Here is a 24,893-nt window from a genome sequence, read left to right as displayed (position 1 = left end):
TACAGACAGAAAGCATCAGCTGTGTCTGTCTCAGCACTTGCCATGGTATGTGTTCTGTGGAACACCAGCAACTCTGGAATGCTGCTTTTTAGAGAGTTTGGGATCAAGTGAGTTTGGGAATGGTGCAACTCCAGCCCATCCCAAGGACAAGGTTACTGCACATTCGCACATTAGAGGCTCTGGATGCTTCACAATCAGGAAATGTACTTAATCATTTAATGCACTGTTTCCCAAACATTTATGGTCAGGACACATCTGACACCCCCACTTTAAAAAAGTATTTATTAATATCCTATCAAACTAGTATTCTTTAAAAAAAAAAAACACACACACCATACTTTAGAAGTGGTAGTCAGTATAAGAATAGCCAGTTGATTTGTTCAGTGCCCAGAAAAACATGTAATCAAAACTTTGATTGAGCTAATGAGTCAGACTGACCCTAAGGTTCAGCTGGGTGGTCAGCCTTCCAGCAAAAAAGCCAGTTCCAGAACATGCGTCGGGAGGGTGGTGGCACCTGCCAGTCCCTCCCGAGTTTAGAGCAACCTTCCTCTTTCCCCGGAGGTCCAGGTTGGGTAGACATGCAGTGGGAGGGCAGATCTCAGAAGAAAACGAGTGGCCACATAGAAAATTGACTTCCTCTCCAACAAAAGAAAAGAGCTAGCAATCATCAGATTCACTCATTGCTACAGTTTAAGGTCAGCGGTTTTAAGATAACCCTGAAAATGGCAGGTGAAATTGGGGATACTGTAACAGCTAAAGCACAGGGGGACATTTTCCATATTAGAAATTTTCCATCTCTGTTAAGACTTTCCTTTCTACAAATAAGATTAATGATCTGGGGTCAATGTGGGGCCCAGAGGTCCAGGGGCCAGAACATTTTTCAAGTTCGAATCACTATTGCTGGGGAAATGTCCCTGCTAGAGAAAAAGCACGAGGAAAATGTGATGGGGAGTTCTCTGCTCCCAGAGTTCTAGAGCTGGTGCCATTACCTCAGTAGGTAATATCATTTTTTATTATATTTGCCAATTACAGAACCTCTGGTTTTCACATGCTTATTGTCAAGAAAATAACTGAGACATTTATCTAAAAAGCAGTGGATTATCACTGCAGAAAGATCAGAGGGAAACAGTCTCAAATTCATTGAGTATTTTCACATACATCATGCTAGGTGTTCATCACCCCACTTTTGGGAGGTAAGACAAACATGATTACCATTTTCCTTTTCTGAAAGAAGAAATCAAATCTCCACCAAGTAAGTGACTTACTACAAAGTCACCAAGAGGGATTTTGGTAGGAGAGGGAGCCTGAGTAAGTTAGATTCCAAAGCTAATTTTTTTTTTTTTTTTTTTTCAGAAGGCTCCAATAACCAAGCTTCTGGTCATGACTTTGAAAGCAAGCTGAGTCAGGGGAAAGTAGCAAAGAAAAGGCTCAAACCGCAAAATCCCAAGCTCTGAGCCCTAAGAGAAAACAGATCTGACAGTAACGAAATGAAAACTTGCCCACAAGTTTCCAAATGTAATGGGAGTTGCTTCCAACTGATCTTGTCACAGCTCACTGTTAATTACAGATATCTATCTACACAGAGCAGCCCATTAGATGACAGAATCCTATCAGATGTTTCATTTCTCTAATGGCAAAGGCAATCTATTGTCTTAATTACTGAAGTGCTAGAAAACAGGTCTTGTACATTTACGAAACTGCAATTACCTTTTTAGAAAGTAATGCAGGGAGTGTTGAGCTCAGTGGGCTTGTTATTAAATGCCTGCTGTTACATTAATACCTGCAAGACGATTTTAGGTAGTTGTTCTCCATTGCCAAATGCATTTAATTTCTAGAATTTTAGAATTTAAGAATAGGAAAGTACTTATCCATAAAATCTGACAGCACAAAGAAAATTCTTATCCTTGGAGGTATTTTCAAAGTAAAGACACACAGGGATTTACCGAAGACTTTGCTGTGGCTCTCTGAGACAGAAGGTTGTTGGAGAGGATGTCTGATGCTTCTCAATTTTATGATCCATGATGAAAAAGCATATGGCACAGTGAAAACAGTACTTTTTAGAGGTTAAAAATGATACCCAAGCTTCTATTAGTAAAGGACCTACATCACATCCTTAGCGGTGAGATGTCCGATATCACAGACTCTGTACCACCCATGATGTGCTCGTGAATCCTCTAAGCAGCTGCCAGATGTTAACAACATACTGTGTGTTAGATTATAGGGCATGTTACCTTCCGAAGCAGCCGTGGCACTTGCCCTCCCGTTCAACATAGTTCCACAGGCCGATGGACTGTCCGTTCAAGAAGGCCTCTCCCATGCAGCCTTTAAAATGAGTAACCTTCACAGCAGGAGACTTCTAATATAAACAAGCAAAACAAGCACAGCCCACACGTCTCAGAAGGAAAGGAGTAAATTCTCTATGTGCACGAAACTCCTTCCTAGGAGCTCAAATCTAACAAATCCAAATTTTGAGAAAGCAACATCCAGAAAAAAGGCCAGGCTGGAATCACTGAATTTCCTTCCGATTATTAAGTAGGATCCTAGAATGAGTGACAACCTGACAGGATCTTAAAGATCACCTCGGTTACCAGGATCCCTGGAGAGAAGCCCCTTTCACAGACGAGGAAACAGAGGCTCAGAGCATGTCAGGTGTGAGGGTCTGGCTGGAAGGAGACCCTTACTCTCATTTCAGAGCACTGAACCAAGTAAGTCCAGGTGACTGAACTTTATTCGGTAAAGGGGTAACAGGTATAATAAAATACACACCATAGGCTCCTGTGCTAAACACTAATTAGCATTATTCTACCACTAGAGTTTAGAATAGCAATAAGGGAAACTACAGAAATTAAGGTAGAATATTGAATTTCCTGTTTGAGTATTGGAAAAGAAATTCAAATAGCAAAATGAACCACTGGCTTCTTTTCCATTTATGCTATTTATCCAGCAGGATCCTTTGCTTTCTAAAACCAGCCCACTCTGCAAATTTACTGTCATTAAGCAAAATGATAGAAACAAAAAATATTCATCTGTCTAAGAGATCTTCAATAACTTGAACATTAATTTTATATACAGGTAAAAGCAATCAGTCCTGTACAGATGAACATTCTGAATGTTACCTTGATCTGTCCTCCAAGCCCTCCAACAAACATTAGTGTTGAATTGTTTATATCCAGAACTTTAGCTGTTCCAGGGGATTTACTTGTTTTTGTTGATGGCTTTTGAGTTGCACTCATTTCCTTTACACTCAATGAACCAATGTTTCCAAATCTATAAGGGTCACAAAGAATTGCAAAAAGAATACTTTCAGAATTCCAAGCCCCTCCACGTACATACACATCTGTTTATAACATAGCCTCTAGGTGTTTCTCCCCACAGTCCTCGGCGGCTCCCACTGGTCTCCCTCTCCCAGTCTTGCCCACTTTGCCCCCAGTTTACTCCCAAGCTCTTGTGAAGTAGGTCTTCTAAATCATATACATTTCCTCGTGCTTAAGAGAGTTCTAGATAATAAGTTAAATTATATACAATAAAACCTTGGTTTGCAAGCATCATTGTTCCAGAAACATGCTTGTAATCCAAAAGCACTGGTATATCAAAGCGAATTCAAGAACCATCAGCCCAGTTGTGATCATGTCATGTTCAGTGTCACATACTACTCGTATTACAAGACGTCACTCGTTTATCAAGTTCAAATTTATTAGAAATGTTTGTTCATCTTGTGGAACACTTGCAGAGTAAGTTACTCGCAATGCAAGGTTTTAGTGTATCTGAAACAGTCCACTGCCTTCAGTATTACTCCGTGTCTATAAATAACAAAGCAAAAGACAAAAATTTCCAGCCATAACACACCATCAACAATACACTATAATACTATAGAAAAGCAAAATGATACACCTAAAGCTGCTTAAAAGGAGTTACCTCTGGAGAGGGGCTTTACAAGGGAGAGTTTTGCTTTGGGTCTGAATTTTAAGAAACCACATTCTCCACCTGGATCCTTGCATTCTGTCCTCTATATGTGCACACCACACCCACCAACCACGTGGCATTTCTACCCTGCTGCCTCCCACCCCTCTCTTCAAGGAAGAACACAATTTACTGGGTTGGCTGCCTCAGATTTAGACCAAACGTCCTAAAAGTAACATAAACTTTTAACTTTTACTTCTTTTGATTGTTGATTTTGGTAACAGTTTACTTCTTCTGTAATAATAATAATAATAATAATAATAATAATAATAATAAAAAGTCCTTATTTCTGTAATGTAAACCAACTATATTTTGCTGCAGTCTGACTTCCCAGAAGTTTCAAAGACAATTACGTAAGGTGACAAACACATTACAAACTTATAAGGTACAGTTTTGAGAAAAGAGATGCTTGGAGAGCACTTTCTCCACTACCTGGTTACATAGATACTGTGCCATTTGTTGTCGTCAGCTCGGAAGTCTGGAAATTCCAACCGCGTAGACCCGGAGCCCATATCCCAGAGAAAGGCCACCTTCCCTCGCCGCATCTCCACTGCCAGGAAATCAGACTGGGGTGCGGGCATGAGTTGGGATGAGTTTATGTGCCAGACTGTTTGCATGAGTCCCTACAGCATTTTCTCTACTCTTAAAAACAAACAAACAAAAAAACCTGTCTTTTGTCTTTAAATGTTCCTCTCCCTGGAGCTGGAGCATGACTCAGAGCACGGGAGACAGTAGCCACTGTTGGACATGAGTGCCCCACCACCCTGGCCCACCAGCATGGCCTTCCACAATGCCTTCCGTAAAGTTCCCCCAAGAAATCTCCCGGGGGGTCACCAGCAGCCTACAAGGAGCATGAGGGAAGGCACTGTACTTATCTGCTCAATCTGAAAAGGCAATACATGAACATGAAACACACAGCAAGATAGAAGCCATGAAATCCCACATCACGGACCTGCATGTGTTCGGCACCTCAGCTCCAAAGAAGATGTTTTAGAATTTGTGCTTGTTAATATTTTCTGCTCTAACACCCCCTCCAAAGGTTCTGACCCACACATTCCCACTGGTATAGCCAAAGGTATCTGTGGTCTTCCACAGGGGACTTGCCTTCTGGGAACTACCAGAATGGTGGGTTGAAGAGCTTGGGGGAGGCTGGATAATTCTGATATGCCCCTTAGGGTGCACTCCTCCACTCCTGGTAAACACCACCAAGATCGATTTTACAGACCCAGTGCTAGACTCAGTGGCTGAAGAGGCTGCAGAAGACATAGGAAATTCTACCCCATAGCTAGCAATTAAGATGGCAGAGGGGAGAGCCTCTCTCCTCAATACCACGGTCCTCCTCGTAGGCATTCAGTTGTGTACTGGGTGTTTTCATCTGATGCCACCAGTTCAGCAAATGCTTATTAGTTTCCTTAGAAGAATTAGTGATTTCACCAAGGCCCTATTTTTTTTTTCCCATAAAAGAAAAAAAAAAAAAAAAAAGACAACAACCCTGCCGATTCAGAAAATATACATGTTCATAAGAGATTCATTGTTGCTTTCGGCAGGTACACACTCACACTGGTGCTGCTCCCGAGGTAGAAGAGAAGGTTATCGGGTTCACTTGTCTTAACATTTAGTGTTAAGGTGTTATAGTTAGTAGAAGAAATCTGAGGCTGGTAGGCCCGGACACAATCTCTGTCTGCAGACACAGCGACTTTAATCTGTAAAAGGAAAGGGGAAGTGTCCTAATCACTTAGTGACTCACACTGGCAGCATGCCAAGAGTTCAAAAGTGCTGCTTCCTAACAGACTTTCACTGTTTGGCAGGTTTCCTCTCTTGATGATACGTCACGTTTTGGGTTTCATAAAGTGAGAAATCTGGTGGTGGTGAAAATTAGTTTATTTGGTGAACTATTTAACTACTAAAAAATCACTCTTGAAGTTACAAGAGTATCTTATGTTGGAAACAGTCTCACTCATGTGAGATTTAATTCCTTAACACAAGGAGTTTCTCCAGTTCACCTTGGCATCTTTACACCATGCGGGGAGGATATTTGATAATCGTCTGACAAATAAATGAAGGGATAATCTATACATTCAGCAAATACTTATAGAGAAATTTTTGTCCTTACTACATATTTAAGTATTTGCATATATTTCTTATATTAATTTTAAAGATTATGGATTTGTATTAACCAGAGCATTTGGAAATATCTATCAGGCTTGCATTTATTTGGTAACTTTAATTGAAATAAATAGAAACCAGAGCCCAGGTCAACCTACAGCCCTTTTCCAATCACAAGGCCACCCGAGGGAGAGAGAATTCAAGATTCCAGAACTTTTTCTTAACTAGAAGGGTTCAGGCAGAAGAGCATGAGACCAGAGGTCACATTTATCCTCTATAAATCCCCAGTAGTGTGACAACTGCATATTTTGTTGAAAGTATTATTATTTCCCTGAAATGCCTCTCCTTTAGAGCACAACCAGTGCCATGTGCTATGGATGCCTGTAAAACATTTTCTCAAGTTCGTACTTTTCCAGCTATTAAGTGTTTTTTGCATTTAGTGACCTGGATTTGTGTGTGTTTAGAGTGTTTTGTTGGACTGACTCCTGGAGGATGAGGCTCATAGTGTGCAAACGTTCTGAAAAGTACTCAGATTATTAACACCAGGTTGGTTAAATGATGGCAATAATACCATACTCAGCCACTGAAACTTAGATGTAAACACTTTGACCACGTTACCAGCTGGCTAATAGTTATAAATTGATACATCTAGGCTACAATTATAAATCTCCATACAGACATGAGATCTCTTTGCTAACAACATTTTGAAACATGTTGAATAAAGCAAAAACAAAAAAAAAACCCCACTGAAAATGAGACTAATTAAGTGGTATATTTAAATATACTGTCTGGGGCAGGAAAGAAGGTACTTTTGAGACACGGCACAGGCACATACATGAAAGTCGTAAGTTGCCACTGAAAAAATATATGTATGTATTTAGGTAAATATACTTAACATAAAGTTTTAAATATACTGCAGACAAGGCTGTGAGAAATCTGAGATATAAGAGCTGAGTCAGTGGAAGTCCAGGGGACCAGTGTGACAGTCACCTCCTCCACAGGAGTTCCCCGAGTCCTGGAGTTATCAAGAGCTCCAGCTATGGGATGGCCACATCCCCAAGAGCCACAGAACCCCACACTCACAGAAGCTGCTTGTTTCCGGGCCTGGCTGATCAGCAGTTTGATTTCTGATAGGTTTCTGCTCAGGTTCTCTTCTAATATCTTCAAAGGCTTCAACCGATCAAATAAAAGGCTGGCTTGTGTTTCTGCATCTTTAACTCTTCTTCCAGCTAGCAGAGCTAACAAGTTCAAGGTGGCAAAGAGGTTGGTGGTAGGGTGGAAACCAGAGAAATTAGTTCTTCATTACCAGTGCACTGGATCAAATAGAATTTTCTAGTAATCAAATCCTTGAAATTTTGCTAACTACAGTTGACCTTTGAACAATGCAGGGGTTGAGGCACTCAAACCCTATGCTGTTGCAAATCTGTAAAACTTTTGACTCCCCCAAAACTTAACTAGGAATAGCCTACAGTTGACTGGAAGCCTTACCGATAACACAGATAATCAAATAGCACGTTTTATATGTTACCTGTATTTTATACTGTATTCTTACAGTAAAGTAAGAATAAATAAAGTAAGCTGAAGAAAATGTTATTATGAAAATCATAAGGAAAATATATTTTCAGTACCTATATTTATCGAGTCTGTATAGTGGACCCACACAGTTGAAATCTGTTGTTCAAAGGTCAACTGTATATGAAAAATGCACCAGCAACAGGCACTACCCAAGGCCCTTCTCTTTCTTTATAAATGCAAATCTAGATATCAGTGCATTTTTATTCTTTAGGAATCCTGTTTGTGAACAAGACCCCATTGTGCACCTGGCCAGTTCGAAATCTCACGATGCAGACTCTCCTAATGGGAAGGGAGACTGTAACGTACTGGTCATTGAAGAGTCCTGCAGAAGTTTGTTTGTTTCTTGTAAGGCGGCATTAACCCTGGACAAGCCAGTTGATGTATTCAACAGCTCCTTGCTCAATCCCACAACCTTCTTTAGGGTGCTTGCAGCGCTCCAATTTGCAGATGAGGCCAGCTCTTTGATTTTGGCTCCTTTGTCTCTGACACCTGAAATAAATGTATATGCAAGCATGCACTTCAGTGATTATACGTGGAGAAAACCATATACCACAATAAATGTAAGTTTACATGGAAACCTGTTACAGTGTTTCTTACTGGCTGCTGAACACAAAATGGGGCTTCTGGTTTTTAAAGGCAGTATTAAGGCTGCATATCACAATGCCTTACTGCTCCCTTTGAGGAACAAATGAAATAATCTTGGTAACAATCCTCTGTACTGAAATTTTAGTACATAGAGAGATCATGACAACACCTGCTAATTGCCATGTGCTCAGCATCGTCTTTGTTTAATAAGCTACACTTCTTTCTTTGGTCTCCCTTCTATCCCTCCCTTCTCATATTCTTTAAACACTTTCTTCGGATCCCTCTGTGTGTGGATAAGAAGGTTAGGGAGTTTAAACTTGTAGGTGAGATGGGCGTGTGGCAGGCTAGAGGAAGTGATATCTGCCCACAGTGTCAACTGGCTACGAGACATAACAGCAGAGTAAAGACTAAATGGTCACAATCAGTAAGGTGGAATTTAGTTATTCTAGAAAATCTGGGTGATGTATTTTTTTTTAAAAGGCACTAGTATTCATTTTTAAAGTATTCAATCACAAATGGGACAAATACTAACACTAGAAGAAGGCCAATAAAGAGTAGACAGGTTTCTTTTGACTCTTGTGGCAACTTTTCTGCAAGTCTGAAATTATTTCCAAATAAAAAGATATTTTTAAGTGTTTAATCGACATACATCATGCATCCTTGAAGGAAAGGAGGGAGGGAGGGAGGGAGGGAGGGAAGGGGAGGAAGGAAGGAAGAACTGTCCAGATCAGAAAATTCTCCAATGACTTAAGGTTATAAGTCAGTCCAAAGCGCCCCAAGCCCAGGTCCCCACTGTAGTCCTCGTGTTTACAAGGTGAACCAGCAGAAAGAACTCTAGAGTTGTTAAGGCATCTTGTAAGACTTCTTAAGAAAAAAAGAGAAGGTTGAAGGAATGGAAGTAATGCATTGCAGCAGGATTCATTTGTATTACACTTTTAAAAAGTTATCCTATTTCAAATTTTAATGAATAGTGCATTTCCAAACCATCAATATTGAAGTGATTTATGAGCTTATTTTAGAATGCTTTATTGCCTCATGAAGGAAGATTACCAAGCAAGAGTTCTTTAATTGCCCACATTTATAATGAATCTAGCATTTTCCCTTAAAGCAGGAACATTCCCCTTCTTGCTGACTTCTCTGAATGACCCTTTCACTTAAGGGATGTGTCAAGCTCATTTTAAAAGTCAGCAATTCGTATGCTAACATAAAGTCTCCCAAGGCTTTTGTTTTTCAGAGTGTAATTCTAGCATTTCAATGCAAGCGTTCTGGAATTATTTCAAAAGTAGTCCTCTTCCTTTCCAAATCATACTCCTCTGCAAGTAAAAACTCTATCAATCTTGGTCTCCTCTTGAGCAAGGGCTCTTAATCAGACTCATGGCAGGACTTCCTCATGCTCAGGTGTAATGGTTTTGAAATGAGAAAACATTAATTAAATCAAGAACCCCCTTTCCACTTACCTTCAGGGAATGCTCTAAGGATGGAGAGTGATTCATTGGTCCGCCTAGTAATTGTATGAGCATTCTCTTGAAATCTGTTTGCTGCATTTTTCAATTTACTCAGTTCCAATGTGATACCTATTTAAAGGGGAAAAAGTGTCTTTTTTGGGGGTTGGCTACTCAAAGGTGCCTAGGCAACAGTTTCATTTATCACTCTGATCTGTCTACAGAATCAACAGCTTTCTACAGAGACCCCCAACATTGAAATTTTTCCCAAAAGACTTAGCATCACTCATTAGAGAAATTAAGGGTGTTTTTTGCTTGCTTGATCATTTTTTCTATTTTGCTTGTTGCCCTTCTTCCTAATATTTCTTCTTAAATTGCATGCCCAATTAAATTAGAGCTCAAGGTGAAGACTTGTGTTTAAATCACTCAATCTTGATCACTCACTGACTTCCCGTCCACACCTAAATCTTGTCCACGTCTCTCCTCTGGGTTATAAAACCTCAGACATAGTCCTGCCCTGGAATCTTCCCCAGTTGCTCCCCACCATGCTTCCCTGGGGGAATGACCCTCCCCTTCCTGCACTCTGTGGCCACCCAACAGGTAGGAGACTCAGCATCCTTCAAGTCTGATCAAAGCTGTGGGATCAAAGCTTTTACTTCTAATATTTCTGTTCATAATACACAATCACATCTTGATTCTGGACACAGCGTTAAAAAATGAATTACGGATAAAATCCTTGATGAACACGATGGTTCTGCTTAAGATTTTAATTGCCAGAAAATTCATTATTTGGGGGCCTGTGAAATACCTTTGGCTGTGTAAATGGAAACCACAGCCCATCAACATTGATGCTAGAGTTTGTGTTTAATGTGCTTTATGATCCAGCATTAGGAACTTTCTCTACCGTGAGATGACAACATAAATTTTAAATAGTGTCACTCACAGAGGAACAAAAATATGTGCACGTCCATGCCCCTGGCTCATACAGCTATGGAAGCCAGTACTGGGCATGGCAGTGGTCTGAGTACATGAGCTTTGTTTACAGCCCACCATTTACTCCTACAGGAAAAGACTTGGTGTTTTTGATATATTAGAAGATATTCAGGTGAAAAGTGTATGTCATAAAACTCCTCTGTTTCTCTTACGCAGCAGATTCCTGCTGCCATTTTGTGTTGTGCTTACTGGATAGCTCTGGATAGATGCCAAATAATTGTTTACTGAAACCCTCAGGAAAAACTAACCACGTGGGTATTTTTTATAAAATTATGATTGAAATCAGTAATGACTTGAGAAGCGTCTAACGTTACATTAGCTCTGCCTGGCAAAAGTGCCAAAAGAAGCATATACCACACACAGTGCGACTCTTCGTGAACCTGCAAAACAGTGTGAGATGAAGAGAGGAGGCCCCGAAGCCAAAGAGAACTTGACAGACGCTGTGAAACGGTGACAGCTCATGAGCTAAAGCCACGCGTGGAGGATTTAGTTACCAAAGAAGGCTTAACAAGCCTACGGAAGGTTAGAGGTGCCCGCACATTAAGAGACAGCACTAAAATAAAAGTTTAAAAATAAATAAAACTTAAATTATAATATGACGTTCCTACATCAGAAAATGGGCATGTCACGGTGACAAAGAAGCGTTCACTTTCAAATTCTTCCAGGAGCGGAGAATGTTCCAGCAGTATGCTCAGAAAAGTGTTTGTATTCACTCTGCGTAGCAATACAGTCCAAGCTAGAAACTGACCTTGATGCTTTCTGCTCAGGCTGTTGCCTTCTTTTAGAAATCTGGAACTGCGCTGGAGAGCCACTTTCCCATTGGGAGCAAGGGATTCTGAGAACTGAAAAACAGGACAGAGTAAACACGGCGGGGGGTGGGGGGGTGCGTGCAGGTGCACTCCCACTGGAGACGGGAGAGCAACTCTATCCGAATAGCCTCCCGTCTAGTTCCAGACATGGGAGTCCACTAGGCAACATGTGAGGACAATTTAAATTGTCCTAATTTAAGGCTGAGGAGAAAGAACACAAAGCATTTTTAAATATATAAACACAAAAACCACCATTAGATGAATATTCCTCCACAGGTAAGAAACGTTGTCTCAAGTATGTATCAAGAAGCATTATCCTCTTGTTATAAGAAATTGTGAGATTTTCCTCATCTCCACATCACTAGTCCCTGGTCTTTGTAAAGAAGTATTTACGATCTTAAGAAATTAAAACTTACATCACATGATGACAGAGCCAAACAGATCCCTCCAGACAAGAATGCTGACAAGCACGAATTTAAGCTACTAGGTCTTTGCTCAGCATCTTCTGGAACAATCTCCCATAGTGCCTAGAAAAGGAAGGCATCTAGTGCAGCCCCGGGGCAGCTCTCACCAGACTCGCCGTTGTCACGATCTTGAGAGCATCTTTTGCCACTTTCTCTGATTCTTCAATCATGCTCCGAATGTTGGAATGGACGTGGGTTGCACTGGTGGCATTCAGGGACACATGTCTAACACTGCCAAGGCCACTACGTAATCGACAAATGTACAGATGTTAGTATAAACTAAGTGGAACTTGCCCACTATTCCTAAAGGTTTCCTAGTTTCTTCCGCTTAGAAAAGTATCAACAAGGAATTAACAACGTAAGGATTCTCCTCCAACTCCACATGCGGTCTTTGAAAGAAGTAGCTACATTGTCATGAGTACACTCAGAAGCACTGTTTAATGAACACCCAAAGAAGAGACCATTACTGTTGCCCAGCTTTTTCAGCATCAGTTTCCACCAGCTGCCCTCAACATTGTTTCTGTTCAAGCCCCCTGCATGTGTCTGGGGCACCATGCCCTGTTTGCCTTGGTTGTAATCTCTCCAGCTCTGCACTTGTTAATTTTCAAAAAGCTTCCCTAAGCATATATAGGGATGCTGAATCTTGTTCCTCAAAAGGTACACACCGATTTAATGAAATTCACTAGAGGTTGGAGGAGGATCAGATAATATTTCAATCATCTGAACTCCACTCTTACAAGTGGGCAAACCACTTATGAACTTGCCAACTGGTAATGGTGCAATCTCATCCAGGTCACTCTATCTTGAGAATGAAATCTGACAATTGACGTATCTTTGCCTGCTGAGTAACTCACTTCACTTTCTTCCCAAGGTTATCAGGTTGAGGGATGCCCAGACCAGATACTAGCAGTTACTACTTGATTGGCAAAATTTGGTGATTGATAAACAGAAGGTAATAATGTTATTTAACTTTATTTATCATAACAAACTGCTTTTATAATTCGTGCTAGGGAATAAAGGTTTTGTTCTAGCTGTGTATGTAGTCAGAGAGTATTTTTTTTCTTTTGGGAAATAATGAAAGCTGATGAAAAGAGAAGCTGAGTATAGAATTCCGCTTTCTGTTACAGATTCTTATGGCATGTGTAGGTGGTAATGCTCCACGCGGCGCGTAATTCACACAACATTCTAGCTTCTATCATTTTTAATTGCTTTTGTTGTGTGAGCTAATCTTTGATGGCAGCATTCCTCAAATTGGAAAGATATTTATTTTTCTCCTTCCACAAAACACACCCAGCACACAGAAGCACAGATATTCCCAGTGCGGCCAGACATTTCCTACCTACAATTTGTAACAAATTTTAAAGAAATAAATTTACCAATTAACCACAATACTGTGTAAATCATCGATAAGGCTGAACACTAGTTCCTTCATTTGCTGTACTTAGCTAAGCTGGGATACTTAAAAATATGACAGGGGGTTGGTGCCTGAGTGGCTCAGTCAGTTAAGTGTCCAACTTCGGCTCAGGTCATGATCTTGCAGTTTATGAGTTTGAGCCCCATGTCGGACTCTGTGCTGACAGCTCAGAGCCTAGAGCCTGCTTCAGATTCTGTGTCTCCCTCTCTCTCTCTCTGCTCCTCCCCCGCTCATGCTTTCTCTCTCTCAAAATTAAATAAACATTAAAAAAAATTAATATCGCCATTCCATCCAACCTGACAAAGCCCCGAGTATTTAGTAGGTACTTAACAAGGCCTTCATGGCTTGATATCATAGCATAACATTTGTATTAATTCCCCTCCAGTTCAGTTCGTATTTTTCCATCTATGCAGAAGGACAACAATGTTACCAGATGTGGGAGGAAATCCTTCTCACCCTGTGAATAAAACAGCAGTCTTCACTTGTAGACCAAAGAAGAGTGACCCAACACTGTCATCAAAAGAGCCGTTCTTATTGTCTCCTATCAATGGATCACCACCCCTGGGACTCCTGCAAGGTCTGGTCTCACCTGTCCAGAGCACCTGCTAGTCTCTGGAGTTCAGCTGCATGGTCCTCTGCTCTGTAGACAAGGTCAAGAGCTCTCCTTTGGGACATCTGCATGACCAGATCATCTACATGGCGCCTGATTTTGGCAGTCCATAAAAGTAGCTCATCCCGGTGACGCTCTAACTGCTACGGAGAGAAATTCATATTGTGGCTACTTGTGCATCTATGTGACAGCACACCCTTGAGCATGTGGAGGAGGCGTGTGAAGATGCTTTGGAACCCGTATGTGGCTGTGCTGAGCGGTAACTTACTGCTAGAGCATCTCCTACAGCATCTGCAGGTGCAGTGACAGCGTCTAGCAATCTTCTCCCTCTGGCAATCAGCGTGGAGGTCAAGTTTTGCTCTTGCTGAACACGCACCGTCTTATCCTGTGGCAAAAATCACCTTTGAGGATGCTTCAAAAAGAGCAAGTCAGCTTCCAAATGTCGGTGCCTGACACTGTGTGCTGAAGTTAGTACTTGGGGCTCATTTTTAAAGCTAAAAATGCTATTATTTACATAGGAGAATTTGGATCCCAGCCCTGAGAAGGAAAGAGACTGTCCTTATTACGACTCACATTTAGGGGCGCCTGGGTGGCTCGGCCAGTGCCTACTCCGGATTCAGACTCCGGTCACGATTTCAAGGTTTGTGAGTTCCAGCCCCACGTCAAGCTCTGCGCTGACCCTACAGAACCTGCTTGGGATTCTTTCTCCCCATCCCCCCGCCCCTCCCCTGCTTGCGCGCTTTCTCTCTCAAAATAAATAAACTTAAAAAATTATATATATAAAAAAGCCTCACGTTAAATTCTCGCAGGTTGGCGCTGACAATGTGCAGCAGGCGGTTGCTCTCCTGGTTCTTCACCTCTGCTTCCCTCACAAGGTTCCTCGCTGCCTGCAGTTCACTGCTGCGTTTTGAAAGAAGGCTGCTTGCTGCTTCTTTTATTACCTCCAACTCTTTCTGTGGCTTCTGGAAATTTTTCTGAATCTGTGACAATAAATCTTCAGCAGCCCTGATAAATACAGACGATTCGCATAGTGAGTAAATGAACAACGCTCACATCATGAAACGTAGCGGAAGGATCTGCATATCCACAAGCCGCTTCTTGGTGAAACCGTAAGTGCAATCACATCATAACCTCTTCAAAAAGGAGTAATTTTTCTAAGACCGCTACAGGCAGGGTATGTGTATACTTTATCCTTAACGAACTATCTTCATTTACAAACTTCCTAACATGTGTTAGTGAAAGAACTGAAAGAAATCATCTCTGTGAATCTGGGGGCAGAAAATTGGGCCCACGGTCTGGGAGCGACGGGAGCTTGTAGTCTTGTGTTATTGTATGGCAAGAAACTGAAAAGAGGCTATTCAGCGATTTGCTATGAAGTTACCAATGCACTCAGAGGACATAAAGGTTTTTCTGCAGCGACTTAAAAAATAGACCTTATAAAAACTTCAAATCCAAAGTGCCAGAAAGATCTAATTTGTACCATGGATACTAGAGCACGCTTTAGGAAATCAAAAGATATTTTTTCCTATTCTTTTGTAAATATGCTATCAAATTGCTTGTGTAAGTCAATTTTGAATCCTCAGTTACATAGAATAATGAAATTTTGACAGTATAAACTTTGACAGGGATTAAATATATCCCATGAGCTTCCTGCTTCAGTTTGTTAGGAGAACTTCAAAAGAGTTCATGGAAAAATGCCGTGTGAATCACCCTCAGCTTTCACAGATACAAGATTGCTGGCTGAAGACACAGTAGAAAACATTTGCCAAAGGCGCACGCTTGAACTCTGACATAAGAGCACCACCAGGAATTACTTGAACATTCTTATGATTTCTCATGATCGTAAGAAGTCACATTATGATACAGGCAACAAGAACTCAAAGTACATGGGAGACACACAAGTAAATCCAATATATCTCTAATGTCTGACCGTGGATCAGTCACTTTTTTTTAATATAATTTATTGTCAAGTTAGCTACCATACAGTGTATACAGTGTGCTCTTGGCTTTGGGAGTAGATTCCCATGATTCACTGCTTACATACAACACCCAGTGTTCATCCCAACAAGTACCATCCTCAATGCCCATCACCCACTTCCCCTTCACCCCTATCTTCCTCCCCCATCAACCCTCAGTTTGTTCTCTGTATTCAAGAGTCTCTTGGGGCACCTGGGTGGCTCAGTCGGTTGAGCGGCCGACTTCGGCTCAGGTCATGATCTCGCGGTCCGTGAGTTCGAGCCCCGCATCAGGCTCTGTGCTGACAGCTCGGAGCCTGGAGCCTGTTTCAGATTCTGTGTCTCCCTCTCTCTGACCCTCCCCCGTTCATGCTCTGTCTCTCTCTGTGTCAAAAATAAATAAACGTTAAAAATAAAAATAAAAAAAAAAAGACTCTCTTATAGTTTGCCTCCCTCTCTGTTTGAAACTATTTCTTCCCCTTCCCCTCCCCCACGGTCTTAAGTTTCTCAAGTTCCACATATGAGTGAAAACATGATACCTGTCTTTCTCTGCCTGACATATTTCACTTAGCATAATACCATCCACTTCCATCACATTTTGCAAATGGCAAGATTTTATTCTTTCTCATTTCCAAGTAGTATTCCATTGTATATATAAACCACATCTTCTTTATTCATTCATTAGTTGATGGACACTTAGGCTCTTTCCATAATTTGGCTGTTGTTGAAAGCGCTGCGATAAACATTGGGGCACAAGTGCCCCTATGAATCAGCACTCCTGTATCCTTTGGATAAATTTCTAGTAGTGCTATTGCTGGGTCATAGGGTAATTCTATTTTTAATTTTTTGAGGAACCTCCATACTGTTCTCCACAGCGGCTGTACCAGTTTGCATCAACGGTGCAAGAGGGTTCCCGTTTCTCCACATCCTTGCCAGCATCTGTTGTTTCCTGAATTGTTAATTTTAGCCACTCTGACCAGTGTGAGGTGGTATTTCAATGTGGTTTTGATTTGTATTTCCCTGATGATGAGTGGTGTTGAGCATCTTTTCATGTGTCTGTTGGCCATCTGCTTTGGAAAAGTGTCCACTCACATCTTCTGCCCATTTCTTCACTGGATTATTTGTTTTTCGGGTGTTGAGTTTGGTAAGTCCTTTATAGATTTTAGATACTAACCCTTTATCTGATATGTCATTTGCAAATATCTTCTCCCATTATGTCAGTTGCCTTTTAGTTTTGCTGACTGTTTCCTTTGCAATGCAGAAGCTTTTTATCTTTTTTTTTTTATTTTTTTTTTTATTAAAATTTTTTTTTTCAACGTTTATTTATTTTTGGGACAGAGAGAGACAGAGCATGAACGGGGGAGGGGCAGAGAGAGAGGGAGACACAGAATCGGAAACAGGCTCCAGGCTCTGAGCCATCAGCCCAGAGCCCGACGCGGGGCTCGAACTCACGGACCGCGAGATCGTGACCTGGCTGAAGTCGGACGCTTAACCGACTGCGCCACCCAGGCGCCCCAGAAGCTTTTTATCTTGATGAGGTACCAATGGTATATTTTTGCTTTTAATTCCCTTGCCTTCAGAGATGTGTCAAATAAGAAGTTGGTGCAGCCGAGGTCAAAGAGGTTGTTGCCTGTTTTCTCCTCTCCTGGTTTTAATGGTTTCCTGTCTCACATTCAGGTCTTTCATCCATTTTGAGTTTATTTTTGTGAATGGTGTAAGAAAGTGGCCCAGTTTCATTCTTCTGTATGTTGCTGTCCAGCTCTTCCATCACCATCTGCTAAAGAGACTGTCTTTTTTTCCATTGGATATTCTTTCCTGCTTTGTCAAAGATTAGTTGGCCACACATTTGTGGGTCCAATTCTGGGTTCTCTTTTCTATCCCGTTGGTCTGCGTGTCTGTTTTTGTGCCAATACCATGCTGTCTTGATGATTACAGCTTTGTAGTAGAGGCTAAAGTCTGGGATTGTGATGCCTCCTGCTTTGGTCTTCTTCTTCAAAATTACTTTGGCTATTCGGGGTCTTTTGTGGTTCCATACAAATTTTAGGATTGTTTGTTCTAGCTCTGAGAAGAATATCAGTGCAATCTTGATTGGGATTGCATTGAATATGTAGATTGCTTTGGGTAGTATTGACATTTTAACAATATTTGTTCTTCTAATCCATGAGCATGGAATGTTTTTCCATTTCTTTGTGTCTTCTTCAACTTCTTTCATAAGCTTTCTATAGTTTTCAGCATGTAGATCTTTTACATCTTTGGTTAGGTTTATTCCTGGGTATTTTATGGTTCTTGGTGCAATTGTAAATGGGATCAATTTCTTGATTTCTCTGTTGCTTCATTTTTGGTGTATAGAAATGCAACAGGTTTCTGTACATTGATGTTGTATCCTGCAACTTTGCTGAATTCATGTATCAGTTCTAGCAGCTTTTTTTGTGAATTCTTTTGGGTTTTCCATGTAGAGTATCATGTCATCTGCGAAAAGTAAAAGTCTGACTTCTTCTTTGCTAATTTGGATGCCTTTCATTTCCTTTTGTTGTCTGATTGCTGAGGCTAACTTCCAACACTATGTTAAACAACAGCAGTGAGAGCAGACTGGATCAGTCACTTCTCACCATTAAAGTCTCTATGAAATTTTAAAAGAGAGGTCAACTTTTCATCCGTGAAGCGACTTTACCACCAAAAACTGATCACATGCAGGGATATAGTCATCAGTGACTTGGCAAAGATTGAAAAGAAAACAACAACAAAAAAAACTCAGCACTCTTCATTTCTTCCTTCAAAATTTCTTCAACTGATACAGTTAAGCCAGTGTTCCTCAAACTCTATTCCTCCACAGCACCAACGCCCCATGAGTTGGAAGCAGGTTCCACGAGAAAGAGTGCCATGGTGAAGTAAGTTGTGCTGTATTCTCTCAGCTCCTCCTGGACAGTCTCGATGCACAGAAGCAAGCATACTAAAAGCTTTGAGAAGAGAAGTCCTTGTCTCTCCTTAATAGACATTGCCTTTCCCAAACTTATGTAGTCACAGGACGCATTTCTTTAATGAAATATCGTTGGATAGCTCTGGGGACACGAGCATGGAAAACAGCTAGCATATACAGCTAAAAGGATAATTGATAGCATGCAGTAAAGGAGTCAGCTATCCTTAGAAAGGCCTGCTGGCAAATCTGGCCCTTGGCTGGCATCTGCAAACATTCCCACCAATCCCTAACTGATAAGAGTGGCTCACTGCCTCGACCATTTGTGCAAACAATGTGGTTTATGTTGAACACCTGCTTTCCTTCTGAGAGTCTGGAATTTGGTATGTGCTTGGTAGAGGGTGCATATGGGACCAGCCCCCCGTTTGAACCTTGGATGCTGAACTTCTCATGGGCTTTCCTGGGTAGAAACATCCCATACATGGTGCCACATTTGCATTGCTGGGACAGTATATGCTGTGACCCCCATGGAGGAGAGAGAGCTTAGGAAAAGTTGCGTGGTTTCCTCCAGGCTCTGCTGTATCTTCTCCCCTATGTATCCAGCTGGGCATACTAAATACATCACCTAAGAAATCTTGGCCATGAGTCTGGAGAGTCCTAGAGTCCTAGTGAAACTCTGAATGGTCTTAGGGACCCCAACACAAGCATGATAAGCAACTGGATGGTGTGATAAATATTCTCACCTATGAGAATGCCATACTTCAGCAGTGGGGAACCTGGGTGGCTCAGCTGGTAAAGCATCTGACTCTTGATTTCAGCTCAGTTCATGATCTCATGGTTTGTGAGATTGAGTCCCGCATAGGGCTCCATGCTGGCAGTGTGAAGCCTGCTTGGAATTTTCTCTCTCCCTCTCCCTCTGCCCCTCCCTCTCAAAATAAGTAAATAAACATTAAAAAAAAAAAAAGAATGCCATATTTCAGCATAAATGACCACTTTTCTAAGAGTCATAATGAAAAGTTTATACATAATTCATAAAATAATCTGTGAAATTTGAAATGGCATAAACATTCAGGGATTATCTGTGGAAAATAAGAAAGAGAAGGCCAGAGAACACATTTTAAACTCTTAAATGTTTTTGGGTCGCCTGGGTGGCTCAGTCGGTTGAACGTCCGACTTCGGCTCAGGTCATGATCTCACAGTCCGTGAGTTCGGGTCCCGCATCGGGCTCTGTGCTGACAGCTCGGAGCCTGGAGCCTGCTTCGGATTCTGTGTCTCCCTCTCTCTGCTCCTCCCCCACTCATGCTCTCTCTCTCTCTCTCTCTCTCTGTCTCTCAGAGATGAATAAATGTTAAAAAAATAAATAAACTCTTAAATGTTTTTAAATAAAAGGTATCTTTAGTAGCATTGATTTTACTCACAAGTTTAAGAGAGAGATCGGCAATCTTATGGGTAACTTTACTGAAAATAGAAAAAGCGCTACAACAGCAGAAAAAGTGTAGTGAGGGCCCAGCAGGTGAGAGGGCCGGGTGCCCTAAGGGAATAGGGGAGAGGGGCCACCCTGCCTTCTCCCCTTCTTCCCAAATGCTACTTAGAAAATGAGCTTCTCCCATTTGGACTACAAGCTACAAGCTCCTAGTGGGGAGGAGGGCTCTGTTCTCCTTTGTGTCCCCAACTCCCAGCACAATACCTATCCCCTGGGGACTCAATCCATTTGATGAAGGAACAAATGAATGACTCAACTGACTGTGGTAATAGTGGGAGAGACATCCCCACTAATGATTCCCAAGAATCTCCAGGGGATCTTCATCTTTAATAAGCTCCCCCATTGACTCTGATATGCAGCTGAGCGAAGATGCAATGAGAGGATACATCATGCGTGGATGACAGGAACAGTGGGGCCAATAAGGGAGCCCCAGGAGAGCTGGAATTGAATACATGAAGTTTATAGGGAGCTTAAGGGAGCTAAGGATGGTTGGGAAGCAGCGTTGAGCCTAGAATGGCTGCCTCAAGAATGATGGGTGCTGGTGAGATCTTTCCCCTCCCATGCCATACATTTCAGGTGAAGGGAGAATGCACATGAGAGGTCAGGGTCAGGGAAACATGATTACAACCTAGCACGTCTCTGATCCAAGCATTGAAATTCCACCCACCCATCTTTTATGGACTGGGTCTCAAGCGGTTCTTCCTTCCATTGGGTTGGAAGATCATAGGGTTTAGGTGTGTGGTCAGGTTTCATATGATCCTGGAGGTTTAATATTGGGCAAAGTACTTGTAGTCTCTGGGCCCATCTCCCCAGCTGGACCCTCCCCAACCTCACAAAGCAGTGGAGATGACTATGTGACAGGATGAGAGAAGTGAAGCCTGCGCCCTCCCCAGCCCAGAGCAGGTGCTCCAAGATGGCAGCACTTTTCGCCATTTCCTGGGACCTCACCCTCCTCTGATCTCTCCTCACAGCCATTTCGTTATGAGTTCTTGGCCCTAACCAATGTTCCAGTGATTATTTTACTAGTTGTCTCTCCAAATGCCATCTGACAATAAGTTCCTCCTTTTGTTTTCTACCTAACAAATCAACAATGTCAAGTATCATATTCAATGATTTTGACATAAGCTCAAAAAAAGACATATGTGAAGAAAGACGTAAGCTCAACTCTGCAGTGTGTTGCCAGTGGAAGTGTAATGGAATTGTTTTTAAATCTTTTAGAAAATAATTTAGAAACACAAGTCAGGAATCTTCAAAATGCAAATTCTTTGGCTACATGATTTCTCTTCTTAATACCTATCCTAATAAGAGATGATAATGTAAGGTGTAGGAAAAGATTTTTGTCTGAGATGTCCATCACATTATTTAAAATAGCAAAATATGTTAAAATAGATTAAATATTGCACTGTAGAGAATGGAGTCTTAATGGCATATGGTGTAACTACTAAGATATTTATCACAACCCAAGAGAGACACAGCTTGTGCTACATTACATCAAGGAATAATTGTGAAAACACTAAGAAAAAAGCCTGAAAGGAAATACAGACTCCTAGTGAGCATGTCTAACAATTCTTTGATCTGTCACACCACATTGTGGTTTTTAATGAGAGTTTGAACAACTGGCTAAATCATTCTGACATAATGTCAATCTGTCTGAGAGCTTACAGCATGGTAACAGCCACTGACCATATTTTCTTCCATGGGAATTCACTGCATTATACTTGATCTTCAGTAAATAGGGTATCATGAGGTTCTTTTGTTTGTGCTAGGTGGAAATGTTCCAGAGTCACTAAGAAAAACAAAACCTATGACACAAAGACAGATACTGGCATTGATTATACTCCCTCTATTGGGAGTAGCTGGCACCCGTCTCTTCATTTTTTTTTTTGACAATAGTGCCCTTCTCTTATGACATTCCATCCCCAGTGAGAGCATCCTCTCCCTCCCCTGCTCCCACATGCCTCCTTAGCCCTCAGTATTCAAGCTCCTACCTCTAATTGATTGTGTCATGAATGGTATTTAGAAACTTACTTGAGTTCCAGTATGGCTTTCTGTTGCAACTGCACGAAATGCCTTTTCTGTATGACTTCTAGCAAAGATGTAATATTCTTTTGCATATTCTGAAGAGTAGAACTGGGTAGTTGGAAGTCTTCATCCAAGGTCTGATTTAGAGTTGCTGCTTTTTCAATAATCTCTATGGACAACAGTCATCAATCATTCAACAGGTCTCTCAAAGTGGACAGCACTAAAATGGAAAAACTTAGAACCTTCTTCAGTGAGGCCAGCTTTGTTCACCTAAATTGGGTTGAACCTCAGGCTAAGCCAGGCCAGCCCACATATCCCAATTTACTCCAGTTGCCCCTTATTAAAATACTCAAGAACTTGAGATTATTGGTTTATTTAATGTTGGTATTCCCCAGTATCCATAAACTCATGAGGGCAAGGGCTGTGGCCACCATGTTTCCCTCACCATTTCCTGCACCTGGCACAAACATTTGCACATAAAGCTCTCAGTAAATATTTACTGTATGAAGGAACCAATACTCAACACTACTCTTTTTAATAAATGAATTATTTGTTCTAATAATTTCCTTACCTTTTGCCCTATAAAGTCTAATTTATATTGGATTTAATACTTTTTATATCCTTAAACTACAATCAAACAAGAAAAGCAAGAATATGTTTCTGGTAGCCAGAAAACTGAAAATAGCACTCCTAAAGCCAGATGAGACATCCCAGTTGAGCAGGACTAAATTATTCTAATACTGTGGGTATACATTGAAGCCCCAAATCCTATCAGCTCCTATTCTGGGCAGAGGGGTTGGTGTTGAGAGTTTAGCTCTCCTGCTCCATGGTATTGCTGCCTTGGCATCCATTTTGTTTGACCAAGCAGCCTGCAGTGACCTTGAACTGACAGTAGTCCCTCATGCAAGCCCATACCCCAGATAACAGCCCCAGCAAGGTCAACAAGCAAATGTCAGTTCTTGTTAGGACCTCCCCAGCAGCCCTTGTGACCAAGTCCCCCCTGCTTCCCAGGGCCTTCTCCTTATGGGCCTCTTTGATAAGACCTCCATGGGCCTTACCAATGCCCCCCCCCCCATTTTGGTTTGGATTGACCAACCTAGCCTTAGCCTGGGACCCCAAAGCACTCCACCAAAACCCTCAATAAAAGAATATGCCCCAGGGCCTGTCTGTCTCTCTCTCTCTGCCTGCACCCCAGCTTTACCCCCCTTGGGTGACCCCTTGAGGCATGGTGGGTACTTCCTCCTAGACCTGTGAGTAATAACCTTCTGCATCTCATGTTCTCTTGGGGTCTGTTGCGGGGGTTTGGCTCATCATCCGGGCCCTCTGTGTTCCACTTAATAAGTGTTAATTTGACAAACTCATAATAAATGGGGAGGCACCATACTCACCTGATACTTAGGAACTTACAAGGAATTACGAAGACAATAAAAAAGAAAGCATTCATTTTTCTAAAAGACAAAACTCTGAATGAAAGTCTATGATCTTTCGATTCAGTACTCAGGATCCCCAACTATGGAATATTCCAGGCCTTTGATTCTAGGCAGGCTAGTACAAGTCACACACATCTATTCATATGCTGAGTAAAGCGAATGGAGACCTTCCTACCAAATAAGCACAGGCGAGACACTGAGCACACTACCTTGGATAGTTCTCTGCAGCTTCTCAGTAAATGTCATGAGGTCTTGGCTCTTGTCAAGGATTCCTTCAGTCGCCCTGGTTACATGTTGGCTACTCGTTAATACTCTAGTGAGCTGCCAGAAAGTCAAGGTCTCAGGTTAGTTTGACTTTGAATGACATGCAAGCTTTGCTGTTCCAGTTGTCTCTTTTAGGCAACAAAATATATCCCAGGGTATGGAGTAAAGCTATCCACGGCATCATGGGAGCCCAGGTTAACATTTCAGGGTTGGAAACTAAGTGGTTAGCGAAATAATTTACTACTCAGTCTGTGGGGAAAAGATGGATTTTTTTTTGTTTGAAAGAGCCTAATTGGCTATTAAACCACAAACTCCCAAGCGTGTCTATTGCAAAGACTCTATATTCACTTTAGGATGCAAGTATGTAGAGTTTCGAAAGTAAAATCTCACTAATTTGCACTGACCGTGAGAACTTGGTTCAGGAGTTAAGAACACAGTCAGGTGCAAAAGGGGTGTTAGGCCATCAGCCTTGTCGGGCTGGAGACCTAGTACTTAACCATCTCCTGGCCTCATCGGTAACATGGAGTAATATTAACCCTTACCTCCTGCGGCCTTATGAGGATACAACGCCATGATGTCTGTGAGGCCGGCAGCCCGAGGGCAGAGACCCAGCTGCCCTCTGCAGATATTTTTATGAGGAACGTTATAATTTGTAAAGGGAAAGGTTGTTTGTGATGTTCAGGAGTGTGAAGTAACTCAGACTGGTTCTGTAAGTGTTTTCTAGTCAAAATCCAAAGAGAATCTTCTTTAATGGGTAGAGAGAATTATTTTAATCAGCTTATCATTTCCTACCAAATGTTTGCTCACTGAGGTACTTAAAAGCCACATTTAAACCCTTAAACTCTTCCCAAATCATCCTTAATTCTA

At 41.6% G+C, this 24,893-nt stretch overlaps 1 protein-coding gene across 3 annotated transcripts in view; it reads right to left on the bottom strand.

Moving 5' to 3' along the window:
* LAMA1 (laminin subunit alpha 1) overlaps nucleotides 1–24,893 on the bottom strand; it is a 168,978-nt gene that overhangs the window by 23,649 nt on the left and 120,436 nt on the right. For 2 of the 3 annotated variants that reach the window (XM_086682493.1, XM_086682495.1), the window contains exons 35-48: nucleotides 23,972–24,083; nucleotides 22,339–22,501; nucleotides 14,753–14,963; nucleotides 14,227–14,343; nucleotides 13,938–14,101; nucleotides 12,042–12,177; nucleotides 11,410–11,503; nucleotides 9,684–9,800; nucleotides 7,948–8,130; nucleotides 7,150–7,304; nucleotides 5,520–5,663; nucleotides 4,393–4,526; nucleotides 3,117–3,267; nucleotides 2,232–2,356 (exon numbers count right to left, since the gene is read on the bottom strand). In XM_086682493.1, coding sequence (XP_086538619.1) covers nucleotides 2,232–2,356; nucleotides 3,117–3,267; nucleotides 4,393–4,526; nucleotides 5,520–5,663; nucleotides 7,150–7,304; nucleotides 7,948–8,130; nucleotides 9,684–9,800; nucleotides 11,410–11,503; nucleotides 12,042–12,177; nucleotides 13,938–14,101; nucleotides 14,227–14,343; nucleotides 14,753–14,963; nucleotides 22,339–22,501; nucleotides 23,972–24,083 — 2,006 coding nt within the window. The remainder of the gene's footprint in view (nucleotides 1–2,231; nucleotides 2,357–3,116; nucleotides 3,268–4,392; nucleotides 4,527–5,519; nucleotides 5,664–7,149; nucleotides 7,305–7,947; nucleotides 8,131–9,683; nucleotides 9,801–11,409; nucleotides 11,504–12,041; nucleotides 12,178–13,937; nucleotides 14,102–14,226; nucleotides 14,344–14,752; nucleotides 14,964–22,338; nucleotides 22,502–23,971; nucleotides 24,084–24,893) is intronic. The other variant, XM_086682494.1, reaches the window with a different exon arrangement.

The sequence above is a fragment of the Puma concolor genome, chromosome D3 (assembly GCF_028749965.1).
Source record: "Puma concolor isolate L17-30 chromosome D3, mPumCon1.1.hap2, whole genome shotgun sequence".
Classification (NCBI taxonomy): domain Eukaryota; kingdom Metazoa; phylum Chordata; class Mammalia; order Carnivora; family Felidae; genus Puma; species Puma concolor.
The sequence above is the reverse complement of the archived record's forward strand: the minus strand, read 5'-3'. Positions and strand labels throughout refer to the sequence as shown.